Source organism: Xiphophorus hellerii, chromosome 14 (assembly GCF_003331165.1).
Source record: "Xiphophorus hellerii strain 12219 chromosome 14, Xiphophorus_hellerii-4.1, whole genome shotgun sequence".
In the NCBI taxonomy this organism is placed as follows: Eukaryota; Metazoa; Chordata; class Actinopteri; order Cyprinodontiformes; family Poeciliidae; genus Xiphophorus; species Xiphophorus hellerii.
Window position 1 is genome coordinate 27,594,499 of NC_045685.1, and position 24,229 is coordinate 27,618,727.

The 24,229-nt window shown below is 42.3% G+C and overlaps 3 protein-coding genes across 5 annotated transcripts; 1 reads left to right on the plus strand and 2 right to left on the minus strand.

The window, feature by feature from the left end:
- The first annotated feature begins 3,493 nt into the window (after positions 1-3,493).
- On the plus strand, positions 3,494-9,743 carry LOC116732603 (phosphatidylcholine:ceramide cholinephosphotransferase 2-like). Its single transcript, XM_032582904.1, has 6 exons — positions 3,494-4,302; positions 4,587-4,704; positions 4,797-4,854; positions 4,965-5,060; positions 5,274-5,440; positions 8,090-9,743. Exons 1-6 carry the CDS (start codon positions 3,782-3,784, stop codon positions 8,261-8,263), a joined length of 1,134 nt encoding a protein of 377 aa, XP_032438795.1. The 5' UTR covers positions 3,494-3,781; the 3' UTR covers positions 8,264-9,743.
- Positions 9,744-10,094: 351 nt separating this feature from the next.
- LOC116732626 (transcription factor 7-like 1-A) lies at positions 10,095-14,879 on the minus strand. Of its 2 annotated transcripts, XM_032582963.1 has the most exons (7): positions 13,916-14,879; positions 13,415-13,466; positions 13,115-13,212; positions 12,076-12,230; positions 11,067-11,187; positions 10,373-10,480; positions 10,095-10,299 (listed from the first exon to the last, which is right to left on the minus strand). In XM_032582963.1, exons 1-7 carry the CDS (start codon positions 14,018-14,020, stop codon positions 10,231-10,233), a joined length of 708 nt encoding a protein of 235 aa, XP_032438854.1. In that variant the 5' UTR covers positions 14,021-14,879; the 3' UTR covers positions 10,095-10,230. The 2 variants fall into 2 exon arrangements, with proteins under 2 accessions (XP_032438854.1, XP_032438853.1); XM_032582962.1 differs by having other exon boundaries at positions 10,095-10,480.
- Positions 14,880-15,918: 1,039 nt separating this feature from the next.
- Positions 15,919-23,179, minus strand: LOC116732567 (zinc finger protein 37-like). 2 transcript variants are annotated; one of them, XM_032582837.1, is made up of 10 exons: positions 22,877-23,179; positions 22,725-22,793; positions 21,655-21,799; positions 21,437-21,561; positions 21,091-21,326; positions 20,280-20,386; positions 20,075-20,205; positions 19,767-20,011; positions 19,174-19,286; positions 15,919-19,093 (listed from the first exon to the last, which is right to left on the minus strand). In XM_032582837.1, the coding sequence occupies exons 1-10, from the start codon at positions 23,103-23,105 to the stop codon at positions 17,779-17,781; spliced, it is 2,715 nt and encodes a 904-aa protein (XP_032438728.1). In that variant the 5' UTR covers positions 23,106-23,179; the 3' UTR covers positions 15,919-17,778. The 2 variants fall into 2 exon arrangements, with proteins under 2 accessions (XP_032438728.1, XP_032438729.1); XM_032582838.1 differs by lacking the exon at positions 22,725-22,793.
- Positions 23,180-24,229: the final 1,050 nt, after the last annotated feature.

Here is a 24,229-nt window from a genome sequence, read left to right on the forward strand (position 1 = left end):
TATGGGTAAATATGGGTTTCCTGGTCTACAACTACATTTGCATTTCAGGCAGTTAGGAAAGTGAATATTGTCACTTATTTTCTGATATTTTGCAAAAGTGTTTAAAAATCTCATGTTGCATTTTAGTGAAACATGTCTGCATGTTAAAGCTCTAAAATTCAAACAAGTTTCCTTAATTTATGTTAACTGTATAAAACACGACACATAAGATCTTTAATAACCTGGCCTGACATCTGCTAAAGTGTTTTATTTTAGTCTTAACATTTTTTATCTAAGCATATTTATGAGACTTGAGAGAATATTTAGTTGATTAAACATGGTTTATTTATTATTAGTGAATAGAATAAGCTGTTGCATCATGTCTGTGTTTAACAGTCTTTGTTGATAGTAATCTGACTTTCATTCACTGATAATCTGGAGTCTGTCTGTCAGACTGATCATATCCGTTTTCAGGCTGTAGCTCCTCCTCGCCCGCATCGTGTTGATGAATCAGCTCTAATCTGTGGAAATTGAATTCCCGTGTTTCTAACTTCATTAGGCCTGATTCCCTGCTACTCTGTAAACAGGAAGCTGCCAGGAAACGCACAGAGAGTCTGTTCAGAGGAGAAACTCTCCAGGTTAAACGGCTCCAAACAGCAGCTGGAATAGAGTACAACTTCCTGTTAAAGTTTTGATCCATAACGTAGTTTAAACGCTCTAGAAACAGATTTTAGGCCTGGCCTTGGTGAGTTTACTTTTTCTGTGACTCATGATCAACCAGGGATGGTTTCCTTAATCCCCTTGGATGAGTTGGCAGTCACAGGTTTTAGCTCACATACCGGCCAACACCACACACAGGCTCCTGGGAGTCAGCGGGCGGAGGAGGCATGTAACGCACATCTACATGTGAAACGAACTTTTCTTAAGTTCCTGAACACACCTGTCATGATGCACAAGTACAGGAGAGTCAGGGAAGAAGAAATGCTAAAACCAGAGCTAGATGTCTGAGAACCTGCAGCAGAGCCTCAGTAGAGCGGCAGTGTTACAGTCCTGGTCCTGCAGGATGCAGACCCACCATGTGACCCTCCTGCTGCCCTTTAAGGACTCCCCTGGTCCAGCTCTGTCTGCAGCTGCCCATAGAAAAACCCTTTGCTCTGGATCCTCCAGGCTCCCACATACTTCATCTGAATCCAAGCAGGCAGTCACATGGTTCCTGCATGTTTGCATTTACACACACACACACCTCCCAGACCACGGCGCAGACCACACTGTTCTGCAAACACCCCAATCTGTGAACAACAACGATACAGTTTCCATCCAGGACTTGTTAACCATTCACCAGTCATATTTTATAATATGAAGAATCATAAAAGTTTACATAATTCCTCATTGCATCAGATAAAAGTTTCTATGTCTCCTTCAGAAACCGGATAATGGAAGCGGATTAGTTAGAGAGAAATATCAACATTTCTGTCTGAGCAACGTCTGCATAAAACTCAAACCTCTGACCAATCAGACAACACTTCGGACTGAGTTCTGTAGAAATAGTTTGACCCGGCCTGGTGTCGAGTTCGGAAACAAAATGATGCAACGATTATCACGTCAATGAGAACCGATTTCGGCGCTTCGCATCAGTAGGTCGGGATCTTTATGGTGCCGATCAGAACATCTATTCATCCAGAACATATTCATGGTTCTGGTAAAAGGTCTGCTGTAGATTCACTCCTCTATCTCCATCAGGAAGCTTCTGGAGAACTGGTATCAGAACTCATTTAAACTGGTGGAGCTCATTAAACTGGTGGAGCTCATTTAAACTGGTGGAGCTCATTAAACTGGTGGAGCTCATTAAACTGGTGGAGCTCATTTAAACTGGTGGAGCTCATTAAACTGGTGGAGCTCATTTAAACTGGTGGAGCTCATTAAACTGGTGTAGATCTAGATTTTTATTCCAGAAGCCTCATGGTAACTCGTTCCAGAACCAGGCTGGGTCACTGTTCTGTTGTAACACCCAACCATGTCGCTCACATGGTTCTGACTCTGGTCTATAAGGAATAACTAAACCCATAAGCTGTATAAATTGTTCCTTATGGTTCTATTATTATGTTTCTGTGTAAGTAAAAAGTTTTATTCCTCAATATTTGGCCTAAAACCGTCTCACTGCTGCCCTCCTGGGGTTAAACAGCTACTGCAGGTGAATGGTCCTACTGGTTCCAATGGTGGGATCATGATTGGTGCTTTGTTGCTGCCAGAAGTTTCCCAGAACAGGAAAAAGTTGCTAGAGGTTCTGAAAAGTCACTAAATATAGTGACAAAGTCTCTCTAACATCTGTCACCCAGCTGTTGCATGAAGCTGCCACCACCATGTTTGACAGCTGGAGCAGCGTTCTTAGGTTTGGAAACCTGATCCTGATCCACATTTCTCTGAACGGCTCCATTTTTATCTAATTTGACCATAAAGTGTTTGTGCTGCAGGTTCGTATGGAACAAGCTAAAGGCCAAAACCTTTTCACTGCGTCCTCTGGAGCCCACTCAGCTTCAGCTCTCTGCAAGTTCAATCATTTACGCTCCAGTTGTTGGTCGTCTTGTGCAAACAGAAACATTCTTCCTCATCTGGTTTCATCAGTGTGATAGTAAATATCTGTGATATTCAAATATGTGAAGCTCCACAAATAGAGAGCAAATAAAAGGACTTTGTACCTTCAGCTGGGCTTTGTCATTGAGCCGATACTGAAGCTGAACTGACTCCTCCTCATCCTCCCAGTGGATGTGACCAGACTGGTTCTCAGGGCGTCTAGGGTGAGGGAGGTTCTCTGTGGTTACCTGAAGTCAAACCGCTTCCTGCTCAGAGTCTGGGGAGAAAAATGCATGAGAACCTGCAGAAACACACAGTTACTGTAATCGGATCAGAGTTTCTGTAATAAACCCCGGATGTTTAAATATGGAAATGATTTTAGGTGCATGTGCGCTCATGCTGATGTAAACACACACAATGGGGTGTGTGTGCAAAAGCTCAACGACCTGTCGGGCGACTAAAGATGAAAAAATTCCTGCTGCAGGTGAAAAGAATGACTCATGAAATGAATCATCTGGCGGCAGGAAGAGTTCAGACCTTCATGAGAAATGATTGGATAGTTTACATCTTACAGCTGATTGGCCGATTCCGATCTACAAAGACAGGACTCTTATCTCAGCTGAGTCTCATTTTAAAAGTTTTACTACAGATATCAGATCAGATCAGCTGCAGGTTCTTACATTCCTGAAGGTTAAACTTTGGACACCAGCCAGTAGAGAGACTCTGTCTGTTTACTGTTAAATGCAGCGTTTGCTTAAATAAATCAGTTTGATTTTTGTTTGCATAAATGTCAGATTAAGTGGAAAAATAATCTAAAAATGTAGCATTTTAACAGCTTGTGCAGACTGTTTAACTGCAGACTGTTTAACTGCAGACTGTTTAACTGCAGACTGTTTAACTGCAGACTGTTTAACTGCAGACTGTTTAACTGCAGACTGTTTAACTGCAGACTGTTGAACTGCAGACTGTTTAACTGCAGACTGTCTTTCCTGTTTTGAGGAGTGGAAACCAGAAATCACTTTTAACCTCAGACAAACTGAATGTTTGAGCTCAGACGTAAATTTAAATGTTTGTTTTTCAGGTTTCTGCTGATTGAGACTCACCTGACCTGGTTCTGCCTTATCTGTGACCTCGGAGACCAAACACCTGCACCAGACCTGATAATCAATCAGGCCTGTTATTGGTTAACAGACTGACTGAAGGACTCTGATTGGTTGATAAAGTTTAGTCCATGGCCGCTTCAGAGCTGATTGAGAAGGAGGAAGTCCGGATCCCCGTGGAAGCCAACGTGACCTCGTCAAACTCCCCGACACAGATTCATCCACAGAGGGTTGCCAACGGTAACCCCACCCACCACGCCTCGACGCCGTCGCCTCCCCCGGACGACCTCGACGGTAATGACAGGCGCGGCGGGCTGTGCAGCCTGATGCTGATCGAGTCTCTGAACAACAAGCTGAAGAGACGCTGCGACTACGAGAAGATCTGCGCCGAGGCGGAGCCGGCCGACAGCCTGCCCAGCGAGTGGTGGAAGACCGGCGTGGCCTTCCTCTACGCCTTCTTCAACCTCGTCTTCACCACCGTCGTCATCACCATCGTCCATGAGAGAGTACCCGACAAATCGGTGAGCCCGCCGCTGCCGGACAAGTTCTTCGACTACGTGGACCGGGTCTCCTGGGCCTTCACCATCACCGAGACCAACGGGCTGATTCTGGTCGGGCTGTGGCTGGTCCAGTGGCTGCTGCTCAAACACAAGTATGACCACTGACTGATACTGGGGATACTGGGGATACTGGGGTTACTGGGGTTACTGGGGAAACTACATCCATTAATAATAATATTATTAATAATAATATAGGTTCTGCCTTTACATTAACCATTAACTATCCACTATTATTAGTTATAATAATGGATGTAGAAGCAAATGACGTATTTACAGCATTTATATTCCTTTGTTTCCATGACTTCTGGTTTCGCCTGTATTTGTTGTGTTTTTAAGCTTTATTGATCTGTTATTGATTGGTTCTCCGTCTCTGCAGAGCCATCGTGGGCCGGCGGTGTTTCTTCCTCATCGGTACTCTCTACATGTATCGCTGCGTCACCATGTACATCACCACGCTGCCGGTGCCGGGGCAGCACATGGTCTGCGCCCCAAAGGTTGGTTGGAAACTGGACTTCTTCTTCTTCTTCTCCTCATCCTCAGTTTGTTTGCTGAAGCTCAGAGCCAATAATCGATTGTTTCCCTGCAGCTTTACAACGACTCAACGGGGAAAATATGGAGGATCCTCCGGCTCATTTCAGGAGGAGGTAGCATCACGCTAACGGCTTATTGGTTGATTATCAAGCCCTGGTTTCTGATTGGCTCACAGCTGATCCCTGCAGAGTTGATCGAAAGCTAATCAAACTTTATTTTCCAGGTTTGTCTCTGACCGGTTCTCACCTCATGTGTGGAGACTTCCTGTACAGCGGCCACACGGTCATGCTGACGCTGTCCTACCTCTTCATTCAGGAATGTGAGTCCACAGAAACGGTTTTCCTCCCAGCAAAGCTCCAGATGAGCTTCAGCAGCTTTTCACACAAAGTTTAACAATAAAACTCCTTAAACACGCCTTTTAAAATCAATCGTTTGGCTACTGGCCATCATGTCCTGGAGTCACTTCCTGGTTCTGGTCTTTAGCTGACTGAAGGCAGATCCAACCTGTTTTCACCTGAGCTGTGTTCTCCAGACTCGCCCCGCTGGATGTGGTTGTACCGCTGGGCCTGCTGGCTCCTCAGCGTCTCCGGGGTCGTCTGCATCCTGGTGGGTCACGAGCACTACAGCATCGACGTGGTCATCGCCTACTACGTCACCACCAGGATCTTCTGGTGGTACCACACCATGGCCAACAATCGCGTGAGTCCGATCAGCTACGGCGGAACCGTTCGGTCCCGGCGGAACCGTTCGGTCCCGGCGGAACCATTCGGTCCCGGCGGAACCGTTCACACACCTCTGTCCGGTTGCAGCAGCAATCTGATGGGGGGGAAAGAAAATGATGGACGGATTTTAATTCTAAGTTAAATCTGATAAGTTCAAACGTATTCAGGTCTGGACTTTGACTTGACCAGTCTACGTCTTCCTGCTGAAGAAAATCAGCAGCAGCATGATGCTGCCACCACCATGCTTTGGCTTGAGGAGTTCAGATTTATTTTGTTAAAGTTGAAAGCTGCGTATCATTTTTTTACTGCAAACAAACTCATTGCCTCTAAAAAAGTTTTAGTTTTCATTCATTTAACTGAGAAACCAACTAGTGAACTTTTAGTGAGCGTAGCTTCAGTTAACTTAATAAATCTAAGTAGTAATTAAATGTTACACTTTATTTTTAATCTATAAATAATAACTGGAGCTTCTGAACACTCGCATTTTCTAACTTTAATCAACTTATGAAAGGAAATACTTAACCAGAAAACTTCCTGGATGATTTACAAGTATTTTTTATAGAAAACAATTTATTTACTTATTTCAGTCCAAAAAGCTCCAGCACTCAGTCAGAGCGCAGAGCGGTGGTCAAACTGGACTGGACTGGTACTGACCCTCTGTGTCAAAAAACCTTTACAACTGAAAGTACATAAAAAACTGGACCTGTTATTCCAGTACCCAGTTAAACATAATTAATGGTAAAGTGGAGCAACCTGCAAAGCATTATGGGAACTTCATCTCTTCTTTCACAACATGTTACAAAATGTCTTAAAAATCAAAATGAAACGCTTGAATGTTTGCTAAACTTATTTTGAGTTAGCAAAACCTTGATCAGAGTCGACTTATATTCACTTGTTTAATCGGTTAAATAGTTATAATTTAATATAATATAATTTAGAGCATCTTCTCTCAACAGTCACCTCAGAGATTAGTAAGTTAAAGATATGGTTTGACCATAATAAATTATCCCTAAATTTGGACAAGACGAAAATCATGGTCTTTGGGAACTGTTATAAAAATACTGAAATCCAAGTTCAAATAGAGGACGTAACTCTAGAAAGGGTTTTTGCTAATAAGTTCCTCGGTTTAATAATAGATGACAAAATCAGTTGGAAACCTCATATTAAACATTTACAGAGTAAACTCAGTAGAAGTATATCCATATTGGCTAGAGCTAGACATGTATTGAATGCTGAATCACTTCATATTCTATATAACTCTCTGATTTTACCATATCTATCATATTGCTGTGAAGTGTGGGGAGTTAATTACAAGAGCTCTTTACATCCGGTAACCGTCCTACAGAAACGAGCCATTAGAATCATCCATAATGTCGGTTATTATGAGCATACAAACCCGCTCTTCATAATATCCAGAATTCTCAAATTTGAGGAGCTTGTAGAATTTAAAATGGCTCAATTTATGTTCAAAGTATCTAAAAAGTTGTTACCTGAGCACATACAGAGCACGTTTTCTGAAAGAGAAGGGGGGTATTACTTAAGGGGTCACTCAAACTTCAAGATCCACAATTTTAGAACAACAAGAAAAAGCTTCTGTATTTCAATTAAAGGTGTAAAGTTATGGAACAAGTTACATGAAGATTTAAAACAAAGCAATAGCTTAACACAATTCAAAAGAAAGTACAAGGAGGTAATTTTCAATAGATACACATATGGGTGACAGAAAGCAATAAGGTGTGTATTGCAGATAACAACTTGGTGTAAAGGTTTAGAAAGACAAACCAGCATAAAATGGGAAATGTATAGGTAAATATTAGTAACTGTTACTTCTGACTGCCACTTTGATTTTGATTTTTTTAATGACAGTAGGACTCTAAAGTTTCAAGTGTTTAGGGGGTAGGAGTTTATAAGTTCTCACTTCTTCCTACCCCATTTTGAGCATGATATGTTAACTGAAACAAAAAAATCTGTATTTTCTCTTCTTTTTTATGCACTTCTTGTTACTGTGCACTATTTTATTTTTATATTTGTATCATGTTCGAATAAAATTTCATTTCAAATTTCATTTCATTTCATAATTTACAGTGTACTTCACCATCATGTGCTACTCTATTGGTTAAAACCCAAATAAAATGCTTTCATTTTGTTGCAAATGTAGAAAAGTTGAGGACTTTGTGCTGGGGCGCCCTCTGCTGGATTCATGGTGGAATCAGATGGTTTTTAGCAGCAGTTGTGATTTTGAATGTAACTTTTTATTCTTATTTATTTCTCCAAACTGCAGTGACGTTTTCTGATTCTTTTTCTTGACTTTTCTAAAACCTGTTTCTGTAGAAACACGTCCAGGAACTTTGTAGCTGACAGCCATCTTGGTAGGCTCCTTAACTAACTGCCTTAACAGTTGCTATGACAACAATAATATATATTATATGTATGTAATGTATAATGCTTATAAGTTTAGTGTTTAACTTTTAAGCATTATATATTACAGCTGTTTCAGTTTTCTGCCCTCGGTGTGATTTTTACTAACTAGCAGAATTAGCTTAGCTTCTGTCTGCTAGCCGAGTCGGACCTGTAGCCTGGAGTTTGTTACCTTCTGCTCTTACTCTTGTTGGTGACGTCTGTCCAGGATCTGTGCGGCACCTCGACCAGCTGCCTGACCCGGGTCTGGTGGAACCCGGTCTTCAACTTCCTGGAGAGGAACGTCCGGACGACGGTTCCGGTCGTGTTCCTGTCGCCGCGGGCCCTGCTGTCCTCCTGTAAAGAGCGGTACCACACGATGGGCATCGAGAGGGACGAGTGAGGACCGGACAGGGTGGGGGGGGGGCCCACCGGGACCCGAACCCAGACCGTAGAACCCACCTGGTACCGCTCTGCTCAGCAGCTGGAGGTGTTCATGTTCCAGGCTGCTGGCCCAACTTGTTCTGGATGTTGAAGCTGAGGAGCAGAAAGACGTTTTGAGTTCTGCTCCTGTAGAGCGCGTGCTGAACCCAAACGGACCTTTCCGGGCCGGCGGTCTGAGCGGTTCTCCTCCGGTCGAAGCTGTGAAACGTTGCTGCTGGCTGAACTTTGTTCCTCGACGCTGCAGACGGACTCTACACAGGAAAGTTTCACCTCATCGTTCAAATGTTTCTCCTGTTCTCCGGGCTCGGTTCTGAGCTCGGTTCTGTTGGACTTTAACGATGCCTTGGGGAAGTATTCCCCCCTAACTCACGGCGTTTCTATTTGTGGGTCTTTAAATGTTTCAGTTCATCAAATAACCTGAATAAAAACCAAAAATCAGTTTTCAAATGATTTTGTTTATTCAGCCAACCTGGTGCTGCAATCACTCATCAGCAGGCCTGTACTTTGACTAGGCCACTCTTCTGTTTCAAGACACCCCTGGCTATAGAGCAGAGGTGTCCAGTGTGGTTTGGGGGCCTTTTGAAATGATTTTGTTTGAAATTGATCGTTTGGACGCCTCCGCTCTGATCCATCAGACCCAAAACCATCGAGTCGTCTGAATGTTTATCAGTAGAGCTGAAAGTTTGGGGCATAAATTTAACTTTAACTGTTTTACAGGTTTGTCTTTCTGATGTTTTTTTGTTTTGTTATGATGGCTGTATTCTGCTGACTCGATCATTCAAAACATTTTATTTTCCCTTCTGACTGTCAAAAATGACGAGGATTGAATCGATCAGTCAAATCTCAGATGGTGAAACTTCCTTTATTTTCACAGTAAATATCCAGACAGGAGGAAGCAAATATTTAACAATATATGAAACACAAACTATGTCTAATTACAGGAAAAACTCAGGTTAGGAGGAAACACTTGAATAAAAACAGAAAATAAAACTTCACTTTACAGGACAAAGAAAAGATGGCATGCAGGATATTATGGAAGGAGTTTTTTCCTTTTGGCTGCTTCCAAGTTCTTTAACTTCTTAGTGGAACCGGTGAAGGCGCATCACTGCCACCTGCTGGAGTGGAGTGTGAAAGACGAGCGATCGAATACCGGAGGTGAAATCCAGGATGTGGTAAAGCTTTAGAGGTGTATGAATATTTATGAGCCTTTTCAGAACAATTTTAAACAAAAGTAACAAAATGGTCATCCAAATCTGTCAGGTTGTTGGTTGTATTCCAGTCGGGAATGAAATGATTTATTTGGATTACATGAATTAAACTGATTAAATGTGAATTTTTATAAAAATAAAACATTTAAATGGATTCCATGGTTACACTCATTGGATTCAAACAGGATATTATGAAGAAGTGTTTCAATAAAACTTTCATTTCCAAATCAATACCGATATCATAAGCTGTGATCATATTTATCTGATACGATATCAGGATGAAACTTATTATTTATTTTGTATTGTGAAAAGTGAGATGATGCTTCATCAATTAAAATTATTCAAACTGAACATGATAGTCAAAACATTAGGTATGAAAACAACTGACCCATTTATTATGAACCGGGACAGAAAATCTGGAGCGGACTAAACGTTGGAGCGGACTAAATGCTGGAGCGGACTAAATGCTGGAGCGACCTGCTTCTGTCTGAGATTATTGATCCATTCCATTTAAATCCGATGCTCATTTCTTTGGCCGATATTCAACATCAATATCTGATCGGGACTGCCTAATATTATTTGAACATTAAAGAACGTTGCAATATTCCCAACCATTTCCCACGTCTCATTTTTACTGTACATCAGTGCAGAGTTTCAGATTATCGTCTATAAAATCTTTACACGCAGCTGCTGTCTGACTCTTGGCTGGATCATTGAACTACACCTGGCTGCAGATGACCTCTGACCTGGAAGAGTTTCCCGCCACCTGCTTCCTCTTCCTCTTTCCCTGGAAACGAAGGAAAACCTGAGTTTTTTCCTGAAGTTGTGTGCTGTGAGTGTTCAGGATGTTTGGTACGTACGTAGTTGTCCCTGGCGGACCAGCCGGGGTAGAGCTGCATGTGCAGCAGCCGCTCCTTCTGGGCCAGATCGTAGAACCGGGACTGCTCCGATCGAGGCAGAGCGCGCCACTGGCCCAAAGAGACAAACATCAGGCCAGCCGGGAAAAGGCGTGACACCAGAAACCAGACCGACACCTCGGTCTGGTTTCACCAGAAACTGCGTTTCCACTGTAAATGTGGGCAAATATTTCTCTATTTCCTACTGGTGTAATAAAAAAATACGAATAACATATTTTTGCAATTATAGTATTTCCGTTAAAGGGGCAGCATTATGTAATATCGACGTTTTCTTCCTACTTGGGAGCAGCTGCATATTGGGGAAACTGTAGTCGGCCATTTTACAGAAGAGCGATGGATTCAACACGTTGGATCGACACACAACCTTTTCTGATCTGTGATGCTGTGAGAGCAAAACAAACTATCATCATTCTACCACTTCCTGTCGTCTTCTTTGGCGTTTCTGTCAGTAGTAATATCCGATCACATGACTCATGAGATTTCTATACGGCTGAAAAACCACTGAAATATTCCATCAAAAAACTTGAGTGTTTTTTTTTAATTGTCGTGTTTCTATTGATTTATTTTCGTAATTTCAGTTTGCGCAATTTCACAGTGAATGGAAACACAGGTACTGTGACATCATCAGGCGTCTCACCCGGCGTCCCAGGATGCGGTTTATGGCGGCGCTCTCCTTCTCCCGTCCTTCCTGCAGCACCTGGTGTCGCGTCTCCTTCATGTAGAGCATGAAGGCGTTCAGCGGCTTCTTCACCGACTGCCTGCAGACAAACACAGCAGAAACATGGCCGCCAGCAGCATGGCTCTCAGCCGACGCTAACGCTAATGCGCTTGAAGGAAACTTAGCAGGTGATAGCCAAAACGTCAACACAGAGGTCAAACTTTATTCTTCTGAATAAAGTTCAGTTTGTTAATTTCAGCACTTTCCATTAGCGCTAATTAGAGTTGGCAGAGTACCAAAAATTGCACTCAAGTAAAAATTTACCAAGAAAAATCAAAATAAGACAAAAGACATATTTTTCCAAATCATATTCTTTCAATATAAAACTTATGAGACGTTAGCAAAAACTGCAGCTGTGTGTCTGGGTCTGGTGAATTTTTGGTTAAAACATGTTTGTTTTTCATTCATTTGGTAGAAAATCCAGAAATTTTACTGTAAGAGTAAAAATACTTCATAATAAAGTTACTCCAATGAAAGTAAAATGGAAAGCGCAGTAACAGTACTCATAAAAGTTACTTTTTCTTTAAAAAGTCAAAGAACGTAACTGAGTACATGTAGTTACTACCCAATTCTGGCGCTAATGGAAATTAGCGCTAAGTGCGCAAAAATGTTTTCAAAGCTAGCTAAAGCGCCAGACAAAAGAAATTAGCTCTGCTATAATCACATTAGCAGAAATGTGCTCACCACTGCTGTCCGCTATATTAAGGTACTAAATGTTCTTCAAATCAATAAAATCTTAGGAAAAATTGATCAGATGTGATTAAATCTATAACTGTCTTAAACTTTTCACCCTCAAGAAGTTTGGACAAAAACTACAACCAGCTGATATATAGAAATAAAATCAGGAGGCATTTTCATTACTGAGCAGAAGAACAAAACAACTGAAGGTTCTGATTCCCGTTTTCTGCCTCAACGACGCGGAACTCGCCTGGAAACGCTGTTGCCGTGGTAACAGGGGCGTGTCCAGGAGGGAAGGTCGGCCTGCCGGGCAACGGGCCTGCTGATTGGCTGGCTGTAGGGGGAGCGGAGGGGGAGGTGCCTGTCGCTGAGGAGGAGGAGGGGGACCAGAGGATGGACGGAGCTCTGCGCAGACAAACAGCAGCAATATTCTGTCACAGTGATAATAACAATAAAACTATAACATTTTGTGAATGATGTCATTAAATGACAAGAATTTAAAATATATATTTTGTGTCCTTTTTTTAATTGTCTTGTCCTGATGAAGGACTTTTAAAATTTTACTTTATCTCACAAGAATAAAGTCACAATATCAGTAGAATTAAACGAGAATGAAGTCATAATATTACAACTTTATACATTGAACATTGACTTTATTCTTGAAATAATACAATTTTATTGTCATAATATTATGACTTTATTCCCATATTTTTATTTTTTATTAGTATGGTCCTAATACTCTGCTTTTTCAGGTAAACATGTCCGTGTTTGTTTTAAAATGATCGTGTTTAACACTTTGTTGAATCTTGAGCTGCAGTTAACACGGCGGCCACTAGACGGCGGTATAAAAGCAATAAAACCCATAACTCCAGTTCCTCCCATCGCTAACTGGACCAGTTCTGACCTTTGCCCCTCAGTTTGTGAGTGTCTGACAAACAGGAAGAGAAAACGGTTTGCAGCGGTTTCATGTTCCAGTCGTTCAGAGGCCATTGGACTCAGCAGTGCGGTCATCCTGTCTGACATCTTGCCTCAGGGCCTGCAGCGCCCCCTGGACCAGATTTAACACTAATTGTGTCAGAAAGGGAACATATTGGCTTCAAGGGAAGCAGAAAAAAAACTATTCCCTTAGACAGACTGATTCTTTGTGACCTGGAAATAAATAAATCAGTCTTTATATCACAGGATGAAACATTATTTATGTTAAAATACTTTAACTTAAACATTTCAGGGACATGTATCGGGTCCCCTCGTCTCCGTCCGCATGACTTAAGAAAGGCGGGAAAACTCACAGCAACGGCAGCCTGTGAGTTGATCTGCCCCCTGCTGGTCAGACTGCAGTACTGCAGCTCGGATTCCTGAGCGGGCCAATCGAATGAGGGCTGGTGATCTGAACATTAACATGAAAACATCTGAAAATATCTGAACATTAACATGAACATTCTATCTATCTATCTATCTATCTATCTATCTATCTATCTATCTATCTATCTATCTATCTATCTATCTATCTATCTATCTATCTATCTATCTATCTATCTATCTATCTATCTATCTATCTATCTATCTATCTATCATTTATTTTTACTCACCACAGTTTGGTTCTGCAACATTTCCACTCAGTCCATTCATAAACAGCATCTCCTAAAATAAGATCAATAATTAAAAAATCAGTAATAATAAATGTTTAATTTCCTATGTTTTAACATTAGTTAACTTTTGGAACCATATTCTTTTCTCATTTATTCATTATTAAAATTGTTTGTTATTTTTTGTCACATCTTCACATTTTAGATCCTCAAACTAATTAAGATTTTCTGAACAAAGATAAAATCCTGCTAACTGATGATTTTATAATTATTTGTATAATTATTATAACGCCTGAATAAAACGCCGACATCTCTTTTGATGATGATGATTTTCTTCCAGTGATGAATTAAATCATCAGTTATAATACTAACATGAAAACATATTTACCTTTGTTAAAATGAGATTAAATTAGCAATAAGATATTCTTTGTAAACAACTTCTTTCTTTAAAAACAGTAAAAGGTTTCAGTCTAAGTTCTTCATTTGATAATAAAGGAAACTTACTTCTGCAGTGAGAATCTGCTCCATCCTGCAGGAGGAGGTGAAACAAACGGAGAAACTCGTTTCGGTGGTGACCGGCGGATCATCAGAGAGAGAAACGCTCAGCATGTTTTAAAGCTTCGCACCGACAGCCAGGATCTGCCTCTGGTTCTCCAGACGGACAGAAAGCATCACATCACGTTACTCTGACGACACAAACATTCACTGCAGCATCAAAACCTTTCTATGATTCAGGAGGTTTGTTTCAAGTTTCCTAATTTAAATCCAGAACATTCCTGATGATCCAAAGTTAATATTATTAACTGCTGGTTTTTAATCAGATGAACTTCCTGTTGTTGGGCAGAAGCAACAGCTGCTCCTCTGAAATCATCGTTGCTGTTTTTCCATCTTATCGTTGCGTTAAACACCAAACATGCAGCTTTCAGCTTCTATGCACCACAAATCTGGAACAAACGTCCAGAAAACTGCATAACAGCCGAAACACTGAGTTCCTTTAAATGTAGACTAAAAGCCCAGCTGGGTAGAGATGATTTAGAAACATTATAAATAAAACATTAATCAACATGTTGATGTGATGCTTCAGTTGTTGTTGATTGATGTGTTTTAAGATCTTTGAAATGTCTTGTTGCTGAAATGTGATGTAGATAAACTCGACTTGGACAAAATGTTACATTTGTGCTGAAACATTAATATCATCACCTTCCTGAAATGAGACTTTTTGCCTAAAACATCTTTTAAAAGCCTAAATAAAGAAGCCAAAGTTCTTGAAATATTTGTTTTTCTGAACCGTTTCCATCCAAAGCTTTCCTTGCAGATCTCTTCTGTCTCGCGGTTCTCTGACCTCTGACCCCTGGGGGGGTCACAGGTCGTGTCAGGGTTGAGTCTCCCTGTGGATTTGCCGCGGCGGCTGTCAGAAACGTTTTACTGCAAAGCCTCAAACCAAATCAGAGCTAATCCACATCAGCTGGACAGAAACAATCTGGGCGACTTTAACGGCCCGCCCGTCTCCATGGCAACATGCTCACTCTGCGGGATGCCCACAACCACAAAACCCTTAAACTCTCCAACAAAATCTGGCCAGAATACAAGTTTAAATAAATAATAACGTAAAGTAACATTTTTAACTCAAATACGATCATAAATCTGAAAGTTTGATTTTCTAATATTCTGATCGTTTGTTGTGAAAGAACTGAAACGAGCCTGGAGGTCGGCACAAATGTTCTTCAAACGGAACCGAACAATCGAAGGCATAGAACCGCAAAAAATTATAATTATCTTGGCAACGTTTGCTAAGAAATCATCCATTATATTAACTGATTAGTTGTATTTTGTGGTAAAAGATTTTCTATTTTATCTATTTTAAAAGTGGAAAAGCAACTTTTCCAAAATGTTTTACTGAACTTTTGCTCCCATCCTGTCAACTTGAATCAAGCAAAATTTCACTTCTGCAGGTTTTATCAACTCAAATTCACTTTTTTTAACTGTTAGGACAGAAATTTAAGACTTTCTGTCCACAGAAAGAGAAGAAAACAAAAAACATGGAGAACCGTGAAACCATAGAAACTAAATATAAAATCACTGAAGAGTAAACGGTATAATTTATACAAACAGGATGTTTAGTGGCGGCCGCAGCCCAACGGAGAGTTTATTTGGAAAACAGTCTAAACAAAGTCTGTAAGAGCTACAGGGAATAACGGCTCGTTAGCATAAAAAGCTACAGGGAATAACGGCTCGTTAGCATAAAAAGCTACAGGGAATAACGGCTCGTTAGCATAAAACGCTGACATCAAACCGGCTCAGAGTTCAGAACAAAACAGAAAAACTCTTAACTTTAATCACTAAATATTGTCTCTGCTGCCCGGATATTTAGCTGTTAGCGTGTTATTACCGTCATGCAGTCTGTCTTAAGTCAGAGGCTTCTTCAGGTTAGTTGCTACACTGACTGCTAATGGAGATCCTTCCATTAGCATCGTCAGATTTAAAGATAAACAACAGCAACGTAAAAATTCGAGAAGCTTAGTGTTTTATTGAAACGGGTCGATACAAAAACAGGACAGAACTGAACATAAGATCCGGTTTTCAGCGTTTACACGAGTGATGAAGCAACAGAAAACAAAACCAGAGAAAATCGGTTAGTTTCCCTAAAAATGTCACCGTGTGAACTCTGACCCGGTTTCTGGTCCAGTTCAGTTTTTTTCTTGCTTTCACACAGAACAGTTCAGAACAGAAGATTATTGATAACCATGAATTAATTCAATGTATTTTCTTTACAGTGAAAAGCTTAAAGCAAAATTAAACAATTATTTCTCAGAAACAGCCTGAAAATCTGCTAATGAAGTAAAACCGTTTTCATCCCATTTGCTCCATGAAATAATTCCTGACAGAAAACCGAATTTAAACCAAATATTTTCTTATTTCTGCTGTTGGATTCAATGTTTTTTCTTCTGCTGTGATTTTTATTGTCTTGGTTCTTCAGAAGTTGTACAAAAACACAAAACGTGGCGGGAAGGGATTGAAACTGGTCTGAGTTAGCATTTAGCATTAGATTAGCTGTTAGCTAAATCACTAATTTAGCAAACAGCCTTTCTGTCATGTTTCCAACGGGAGCAGAGGAGACGTCACACTGGGTGAAAGAAGAGTCATTCTGCACTAAAACAGGAGTTTATTAGTATTTAAAAGAAAGAAGTGATATTTTTTTAACAAATTAGCCTTTAGCATAACTGGCGCAGTTAGCATTAGTGACTAAATGGTAATCTATCTTCCATAAGACTGTCAACATTTCCAAATGTATTTTAATTGATTGAAATAAATCTTGCTCTACCCTGCTCAGCCTTCTTGTTATCTGCTGAAGTTATACTCTCTATAATAACGGTCATCTCTTCCCCATAACTTCCACACCAAAGAGTGTTGATGCTAGTATAGATTAGCCACTTTAAGCTACAAGAATCTCCTGAATCTGGTGAGGAACCATTTTGTCGTTGCCCATTTACATATGGAAACGGTGAACCTCAATAAAAATGAAACAAAATGATACAACTGGAATGTTTCCTGTTTCTTTTGTCAACACAAAAATGGTCCCAGTAAAACTAAAGCAATAGAAAACCAGACAAAAGATTAACATTGTAGTTTTTGATGTTTAGATCTGTTTCTTCTTTTATAACGATGCTGTTCGGACTTTAACCTGTTCAGGTTGTACCACGACCTTTAACCTGATGTTTTCTTTGCAACGCTAAAAAGCAGTTTCAACAAATTAAGAAATCAATTATGTAGATTAAACTGCTACAATGCTTGTTTTCTAGATATACAGGACACAGTATTGGCTACAAACTAAGCTAGCAAAGATAAAAGCCTTAGAGTCCTTTGGTTGGGTTTTCCTCCAACAACTTCCACACCGAAGAGTGTTGATGCTAGTGCAAATTAGCCACTTTTAGCTAATAAAGGAAAAAGAAAAAAAAAATCACCAGATTCTGATAGGAAACCATTTTTTTATTGCCCTTCATGAACCGTGAGGACATTTTGCTGTGAGTTAAACCGTTAACCTCAGTAAATGTGATATAAAATGAAACGTTGGAATGTTTTCTGTTTAAAACAGTCACAGTTAAACTAAAGCAATAGAAAACCAAAAAAAAAAGGATTATTATTGTGGTTTTTGATATGTAAATTGGATATTTCTTTTCTCACGATATTTTGATTTTTGCGCAACCACGACCTTTGACCTGACTCCTTCTGCAACGCTAACCAGAGGACGACTAATAACAGTTTCAACAAGATTAAGAAGTAAACTATGCAAATAAAGCTGCTAAGATGCTTGTTTTCTAGATTTACAGCATTGGCACAAACAAACCAAGCTAGCAAAGACAAAAACCTTAGAGTCTGTCGGTCGTTAACTCGGCCGATCCTTCAGATGTTCCATCGGTCATTGATTCGGTTTTTCCTTCAGTGACCAGTGGCTGGATGAAGGAAGTCGACGGTTCTTGGAAGACGACGTGCTCAGGATGGAAGCTCTTCATGTGAGTTTTCAGGCAGTGGCTCTGGGTGAAGGCTTTGTCACAGAAGGAACATCTGTAGGGTCTCTCTCCGTTGTGGGTCCTCATGTGGACGTTCAGGTGCTCCTGTCGAGAACACGCTTTGCCACACACGCCGCAGCTGTACCGCTTGATGCCCAGGTGGCTCTGGATGTGGACGTTCAGGGTACTCTTCAGTTTGAAGTGGCGGCCGCAGTGGGAGCAGCCGTACGGTGTCTCCCCGGTGTGAACCCGCATGTGTTTCTGGAGGTCATACTTGTTGAAGAAGCTCTTGCTGCAGACGATGCAGCCGAACGGCCGCTCGCCGCTGTGGGTCTTCATGTGGCCCGTCAGGGCGTTGTTGGACAGGAAGGTCTTGCAGCAGATGTGACACAGGAACATCCGGTCCCTGGTGGTGTGGACCTTCATGTGCTCCTTCAGGGTGTGCTCCAGCTTGAAGCGCTTCCCGCAGACTTTGCAGCCGTAGTGGCGCTCGTTTGTGTGCGTCAACTTGTGGCGAGTCAGAGACCTGAGGTCGCTGACGGAGCGGCCGCAGATGTTACAGAGGTACCGGTCCCGACTCACGTGACTCTTCTTGTGAGCCGTGAGCTGGCCTCTCAGTCCAAACGTCTTTGGACACAAGTCACACTTGTGTGGCCGGTCTTCCACGTGGATCCAGAGGTGGACGTTCAGGGCGGACTGGACAGCGAAGGTTTTGCTGCAGTGGCTGCATTTGAACTGCCGCTCTCCCGTGTGCAGGGAGACGTGGTTCTTCAGGCCCGAAGCGGTGAAGAACCCCTTCCCGCAGTACGAACAGTCATGGATCTTTTGGTGAACTTCAAAATGTACCTTCATGTCTTCCGCAGAATTAAAGGTCTCTCCACACACCCCGCAGATGCTCTTTGGGTCTCCAATGTGCGCCCAGGCGTGTCTGGTCAAACCCGATATTGTCCGGTACCACACGCCGCACACCTGGCACACCACCTTGCTCTCCCTGCCGTTCTCCATGAATCGCCTGGGGCCTTTGTAGGTCCTTTCTGGCTGTGGATCGTCACCTTCCTCCAGATCTTCGGCGTTTGGTTCCCACTCATCGTCGTCTCGCAGCGCCTCGTTTTCCCCTCCAGAACCAGCGTCGCTCGCAGCTGCATGCGCTCTGCTACAGTCCAGATCCTCAGGGCTGCAGAGACGTAACAAGTTAGGACAGGTCCGCTCTGTCCGGGGTTTGATAACGGGTCGGTTCTGCTGGTCAGCGGTTACCTTTGAAGCGGAGCGGTTTCGTCCTCCAGAACCACACAGTCAGTGGGCTGAGGCTCGTCCTTCACCAGCTGAAGGTTCTGCTCCTCGCTTTTGCTTTCATCGCCTTTTCCTGTCTGAGGAGGAAATCAACAAATCCTTCAACATTCAGTTCAAAGTTTCATTCTGACCATTTTCTGGTTCCTGAATTTATTTGCAGGGCAGTTTGGCCTAAAAGTTTAACAGAAACTGATTAGATCAACCCAACAACCCTGAGATCCAAGCAGGGATCAGTTTTGTCTCCAGGGATCAGAGAACATTCAGCTGCAGTCGGACGTTTAGCTTGGACTAAATCAGAGCCGATGCTGCAAATGTGTCTGATGGTAGAACCAGAAGTCGGCACCAAAAACTAAAACATGAGTTGCAAAAAACCCTGAAGCATTAATGCTAAACGTTAGTTCTGCTAATGCGCTAAATTAATGCTAAGGCGCTGTGCTAACAGGTATACAAAGACAGCTGGGCTGTTCTGTCCTAAGTAACGATTAGTAAATGTTGGTTTCTTTCCACTGAATCTTCTGCAGAGACGGGTTCGTACTGCAGCAGATGATTTTTCGTACCTTCAGTTTGACGTAGAGGACGGACTTCTTGGACCCGGTGGACCTCATGTTCCTGTAGATCTCCTCCGGCGTCAGGGTGTTCATTTTGAGCTTCTGCAGCTTCCTGCTGCGGTCGGACTTGTACATGTTGATCTTTTTGTCGTCTCCGACCAGCTGAGGGAAGGTGAGTCTCAGCAGGTCCAAGAACTCGGCCTCCTGCATCCTTCGAGGACATTTCAGATCCTGCACCGACGACGTCTGCAGCTCTGGAACAGGAACGACTTGAGCTGGAGAAGCTTCACCGCCATGAAGCAGAGCTTTACACTCACCAGTTTCTGTGGGAGCGTCTGACTGGTTGTCCTCCAACACACAGACTCTGAGGAAGTGGTGAGCCGGTGCCTCTCCGGCGCGCGGTCGGCCCCGCCGCCTCCTCTGAGGCTGATCGACGGGAGACGACAACCTGCAGGGGAACAGAGGAGGCGTGTGGAAACCCTGCAGGGCAGCAGAGGAGAGCAGAGTGTGGATCCTGGTTACCTCAGGTTCTCCTCGGTTTGATCACTGGATGGTGTGGCAGAGCCGACGCTCAACTCCTCATCCAGCTGATGAAGAACATCACTGCTGCTCTGCGGATTGACTGCTGTCTGCAAATGTTTAAAATGAAAAAACATGTTTATGATCCAGCTAGATGGATTCTAAGACACTGAATGGAAAATATGAATATTTAAGGCCTAAAATAAATATTACTACTTTGAAGACACTGTAAAAACTGGCATTATGAAGGACTAACACACAACAACAGCAACTCAACACACAAACCACGACCTAGTGCAACATCAATGCAACATCAATGCAACATCAGTGCAACATCAGTGCAGCATCAGTGCAACATCAGTCCAGCATCAGTGCAGCATCAGTGCAACATCAGTGCAACATCAGTGCAGCATCAGTGCAACATCAATGCAACATCAGTGCAGCATCAGTGCAGCATCAATGCAACATCAGTGCAACATCAGTGCAGCATCAGTGCAACATCAGTGCAACATCAGTGCAACATCAATGCAACATCAGTGCAACATCAATGCCACCTCCTGCGCCGCCTGCCATGACTTTGCGTCGCCTCCATCCAGCACAACATCAAGCAGGATTTCTTTCAGCGTAACTAAAGGTCAAATTAACGTAACGACTCGCTGCAGCATAACTGGGTTTCAATCCCTGGAAATTCCTGGTGGACCTTAAAATCTCTCAGGATGATTCCTGTGAACTCTAAAATGCTGGAAAGGCCCAGCTGGTCCAGAACCAGCCTGATGTTCTGCTGAATCAGTGGTAACGGGTTTGGAGTGGAAACCTTCAGGCGGACGTAGAGGGCCGAGTTCCCGCTGGTTCTGATGGTCCTGTAGATCTCCTCCGGGGTCAGAGCGCTGACCCTCAGCGGATGCAGCTTCCTGCTGGTATCGGTTATGAACAGGTCGAACGGTTCTCCTGCAGCCAGCTGAGGGACGGAGGAGCGCAGCAGGTCCAGGAAGTCCGACTCCTGCAGATCCCGAGGACAGCTGAAGTTTTGAATGGGATTCTTCTGAAACACTGGAGACAGAACCAAACCTTCAGCCGGAGCTCAGCGGGTCAGACGGCAGAACGACCTCAGAACATTTCCCCTCAGGAAAACCCAGCAGACGGGTTCGTCTGGAGCGTACCGATGTTGGAGAGCACCTCGGTCTCAGGGTTGTCCAGAACCCGGACCCGGAAGTCCAGGTGGGTCAGGGAGCTCAGAGGTTTACTGGCTCTCCTCTTCTCAGGTCGGACTCGGGATGGAAATGACCTGGAACAGTCAGACACTCGTAAACACAACTTCTGGCTAAACCCGAAATCTGCCAGATGAGTCAATCATTATAGTCAATAACAGATGCGTAACCTTGGTGATATCTCATAGTCTGGGTCCGTCAGATCCTCCCGTTTCGGTCTGGACCGCGGAGTCACCGGAACCACGGGTTGAATGTCTTCATCATGGTCATCATCACCGTACCACAGGAAGTCCAGGCTCCCGGAGTCCCTCCCATCTGGACGAAAATAAAAAATAAAAACCGCAGTTTGGTCGGACTGGTGTTTGGAAACAGCTGGATGATTCTCTATCAGTTTTATAAAACATGACCCTCATCTGGTCTCAACCCAGATAAACAAACACAGAGAGCCGTTAATAAAGTTACAGTCAGAAACTAACAGTAACCACATTCTGAGCTCTGCAGAGAAACACCAGTTCAAGTTTTCACCAAGTTATTCATTCATGATAAACAAAATAAATCATTAGTAAGCTAACTATTTAGATTATTTAAATATTCAGCCCCAAAACGAAATTTAGTTAACTAAATATTTAATTAGCAATAAATTACTTAGTTTAGGACTGAATATTTAAATTTAGCTAGCTAAACAAAATATTTAGCTCAGTTAAAATATCAGCTAGCTAATATTTTAGCTAGCTAATATTTTAGCTAGCTAATATTCTAGCTAGCTGATATTTAAGTAAGCTAAATGTTTTAGCTCACTGAAATACTTAGCGAGATAAATATGCTCAGTTCTAGTTAAATATTGAGTAAATAAATCCAGTTTATTAACTCTTTTCCATTTAATCCAGACTGTTGGTTTTAATTGATTTGCTGTTTTCTGATATTTTTATTCAACTTGCTGGTTAATATCTCCGTTTTCTTTGTATTGCTTTAACAAACGGAACCCCGTAACTAATGGTATTTTACTGCACGAGATTGTCAAGGTTATTTTTCGTTAGTTTTAAATATCAAACACAAAAAGTTAACTTTGACTATACAGCAGATGTTTAGGTGCAAAAATAAATTGACGTTTGAGTCAATCTAAATCACAGATTAAAATGCGATAGAAATGAGTAACTCCAGACTTCTTGTAGTGATAAATATAAAGAAACGTTGATTTTAAACCAGTTCGGTTCGGTTAAACCCAGTGAGTTCATCCCACCTGGATGCTGCCGCTGCTCCTCACCTGCCACCAGCTCCTGGCTCCGCAGGTCCTGGAGCCCCGCGTTGGCTTCCCACACACAAACACACATCTGATTAACATCCCAGCTGCTTTAATTCAGCCAAACTGCGCCTCTCCTGTCCGCCACTGACCTCCTCTGGTCAGCCTGACCTGCGGCTGCAGCAGCTCCAGCTGCCTCCTCTGGCGGTCGATCTCCCGTCTGAAGCCCGACGCCTCCTTCTCGTAGTCGGCCACGGTCCGCTCCACCACCGCTATGATCTCCCGGGCGGCGGTGCTCAGCTTCTCGGTGATGATTCCTCTCAGGATGCCGCTCTTAGACATGCTGAGCGGATCGGAACCGCCGCCGCTGCAGTAAAACATCCTGGATCTCCTCTGTTTGTGTTAAAAACTTCTGGACGGCCGTTGGATAGATCTACTTCCGGCGCTTGGGGAGGAAACACGTCACGGCTGAAAACTGACAGCAAGGATCAGGGCCGCCATCTTGCGTTCGCCTCTGCAGCTGCATCCGAGATTAGAACGTAATTTAAACATTTATTTCCTTAATTAAACAAACAAAAAAGTTAAACATGTATTTTATACATTAATTTGGTTTATTTCAATTAATTTTATTAGATCATGGTCTAAAAAAATATGTATTTAATTCTTAATTTGTCCAAATTTAACCTGATTTTAAAATGGAATCTCTGTTCCAGACATAATTATAACTTTATCCGTCTTGTGAGTCTAAAAATATATTTTCTGTTTGTATGAAAAACTTTTGAACGGCCGTCTGAGTCCCAGTTGTTGGGGAGGAAAGACATCAGTGCCACCATCTTACCTTCACCTCTTCAGCTGTATCAAAACTGGGATGTGATCGAAACATTTATTACCACAATTCAACAAAAAAAGTGAATCTTGAATTTTAAATACATTAGTTTTATTTCGGTTATATTCAGTTAATGTATACAATTCTTAATTTGTCGAATTTTCACTGAAATCTTACATAAACCTGCAGTTCTACACATATGACAGCGTTAATCCTCTTGTGACTGTTATGACAAAACTTAAGTAATTTTATCTATAAAGCACCCTTCATGTTGGAGGCCTGAAACACATAATAAATGGTATTTCTGAACTCGGTTTGAACTCTCCAGGTTCAGTCTGCAAATATCAGAGTTATGAAGTGAAACTGGTGGGATGCTCCCGGTTTCTCCTCTTTGTCAGAGGGCTGCTGGATATTAAAGCTTTCACCTCTTCTTCACGCCCTCGTTCTGCCGAGAGTCTCAATGTTCTCCTCAGGTCCGTTAATGTCGTGTGTAAAAGTGAAACCATAAAGAAAACAGTCACTGTTCAACTTCACAGTCATCCAGAATTTGAATCAAACAATCCAGTGCGTAAAATCAGACCAACAGCTCATCATAATCATCAGAAACCGAAGCCACAAGAAATTAATTACCTTAGAAAAATACGAAGACGAGCCTTCATAGACCAGAGTAGCAGTTAAG

Bases quoted from the DNA above. Each gene is read 5' to 3' on its own strand.
- LOC116732603 (XM_032582904.1), top strand. From the start codon at position 3,782: ATGGCCGCTTCAGAGCTGATTGAGAAGGAGGAAGTCCGGATCCCCGTG. The intron at 5,061-5,273 runs GTGAGTCCACAG...TGTGTTCTCCAG, and splicing joins CTACCTCTTCATTCAGGAAT to ACTCGCCCCGCTGGATGTGG. The intron at 5,441-8,089 runs GTGAGTCCGATC...ACGTCTGTCCAG, and splicing joins ACACCATGGCCAACAATCGC to GATCTGTGCGGCACCTCGAC.
- LOC116732626 (XM_032582962.1), bottom strand. From the start codon at position 14,020: ATGCTGAGCGTTTCTCTCTCTGATGATCCGCCGGTCACCACCGAAACG. The intron at 13,213-13,414 runs GTGAGTAAAAAT...GTTAATGTTCAG, and splicing joins TGTTGCAGAACCAAACTGTG to ATCACCAGCCCTCATTCGAT. The intron at 10,481-11,066 runs GTGAGACGCCTG...TCTTTGGGCCAG, and splicing joins ACCGCATCCTGGGACGCCGG to TGGCGCGCTCTGCCTCGATC.
- LOC116732567 (XM_032582837.1), bottom strand. From the start codon at position 23,105: ATGTTTTACTGCAGCGGCGGCGGTTCCGATCCGCTCAGCATGTCTAAG. The intron at 21,327-21,436 runs GTACGCTCCAGA...TTCTGTCTCCAG, and splicing joins CGAGGTGCTCTCCAACATCG to TGTTTCAGAAGAATCCCATT. The intron at 20,387-21,090 runs GTTTCCACTCCA...AAACATTTGCAG, and splicing joins CCCTCTACGTCCGCCTGAAG to ACAGCAGTCAATCCGCAGAG.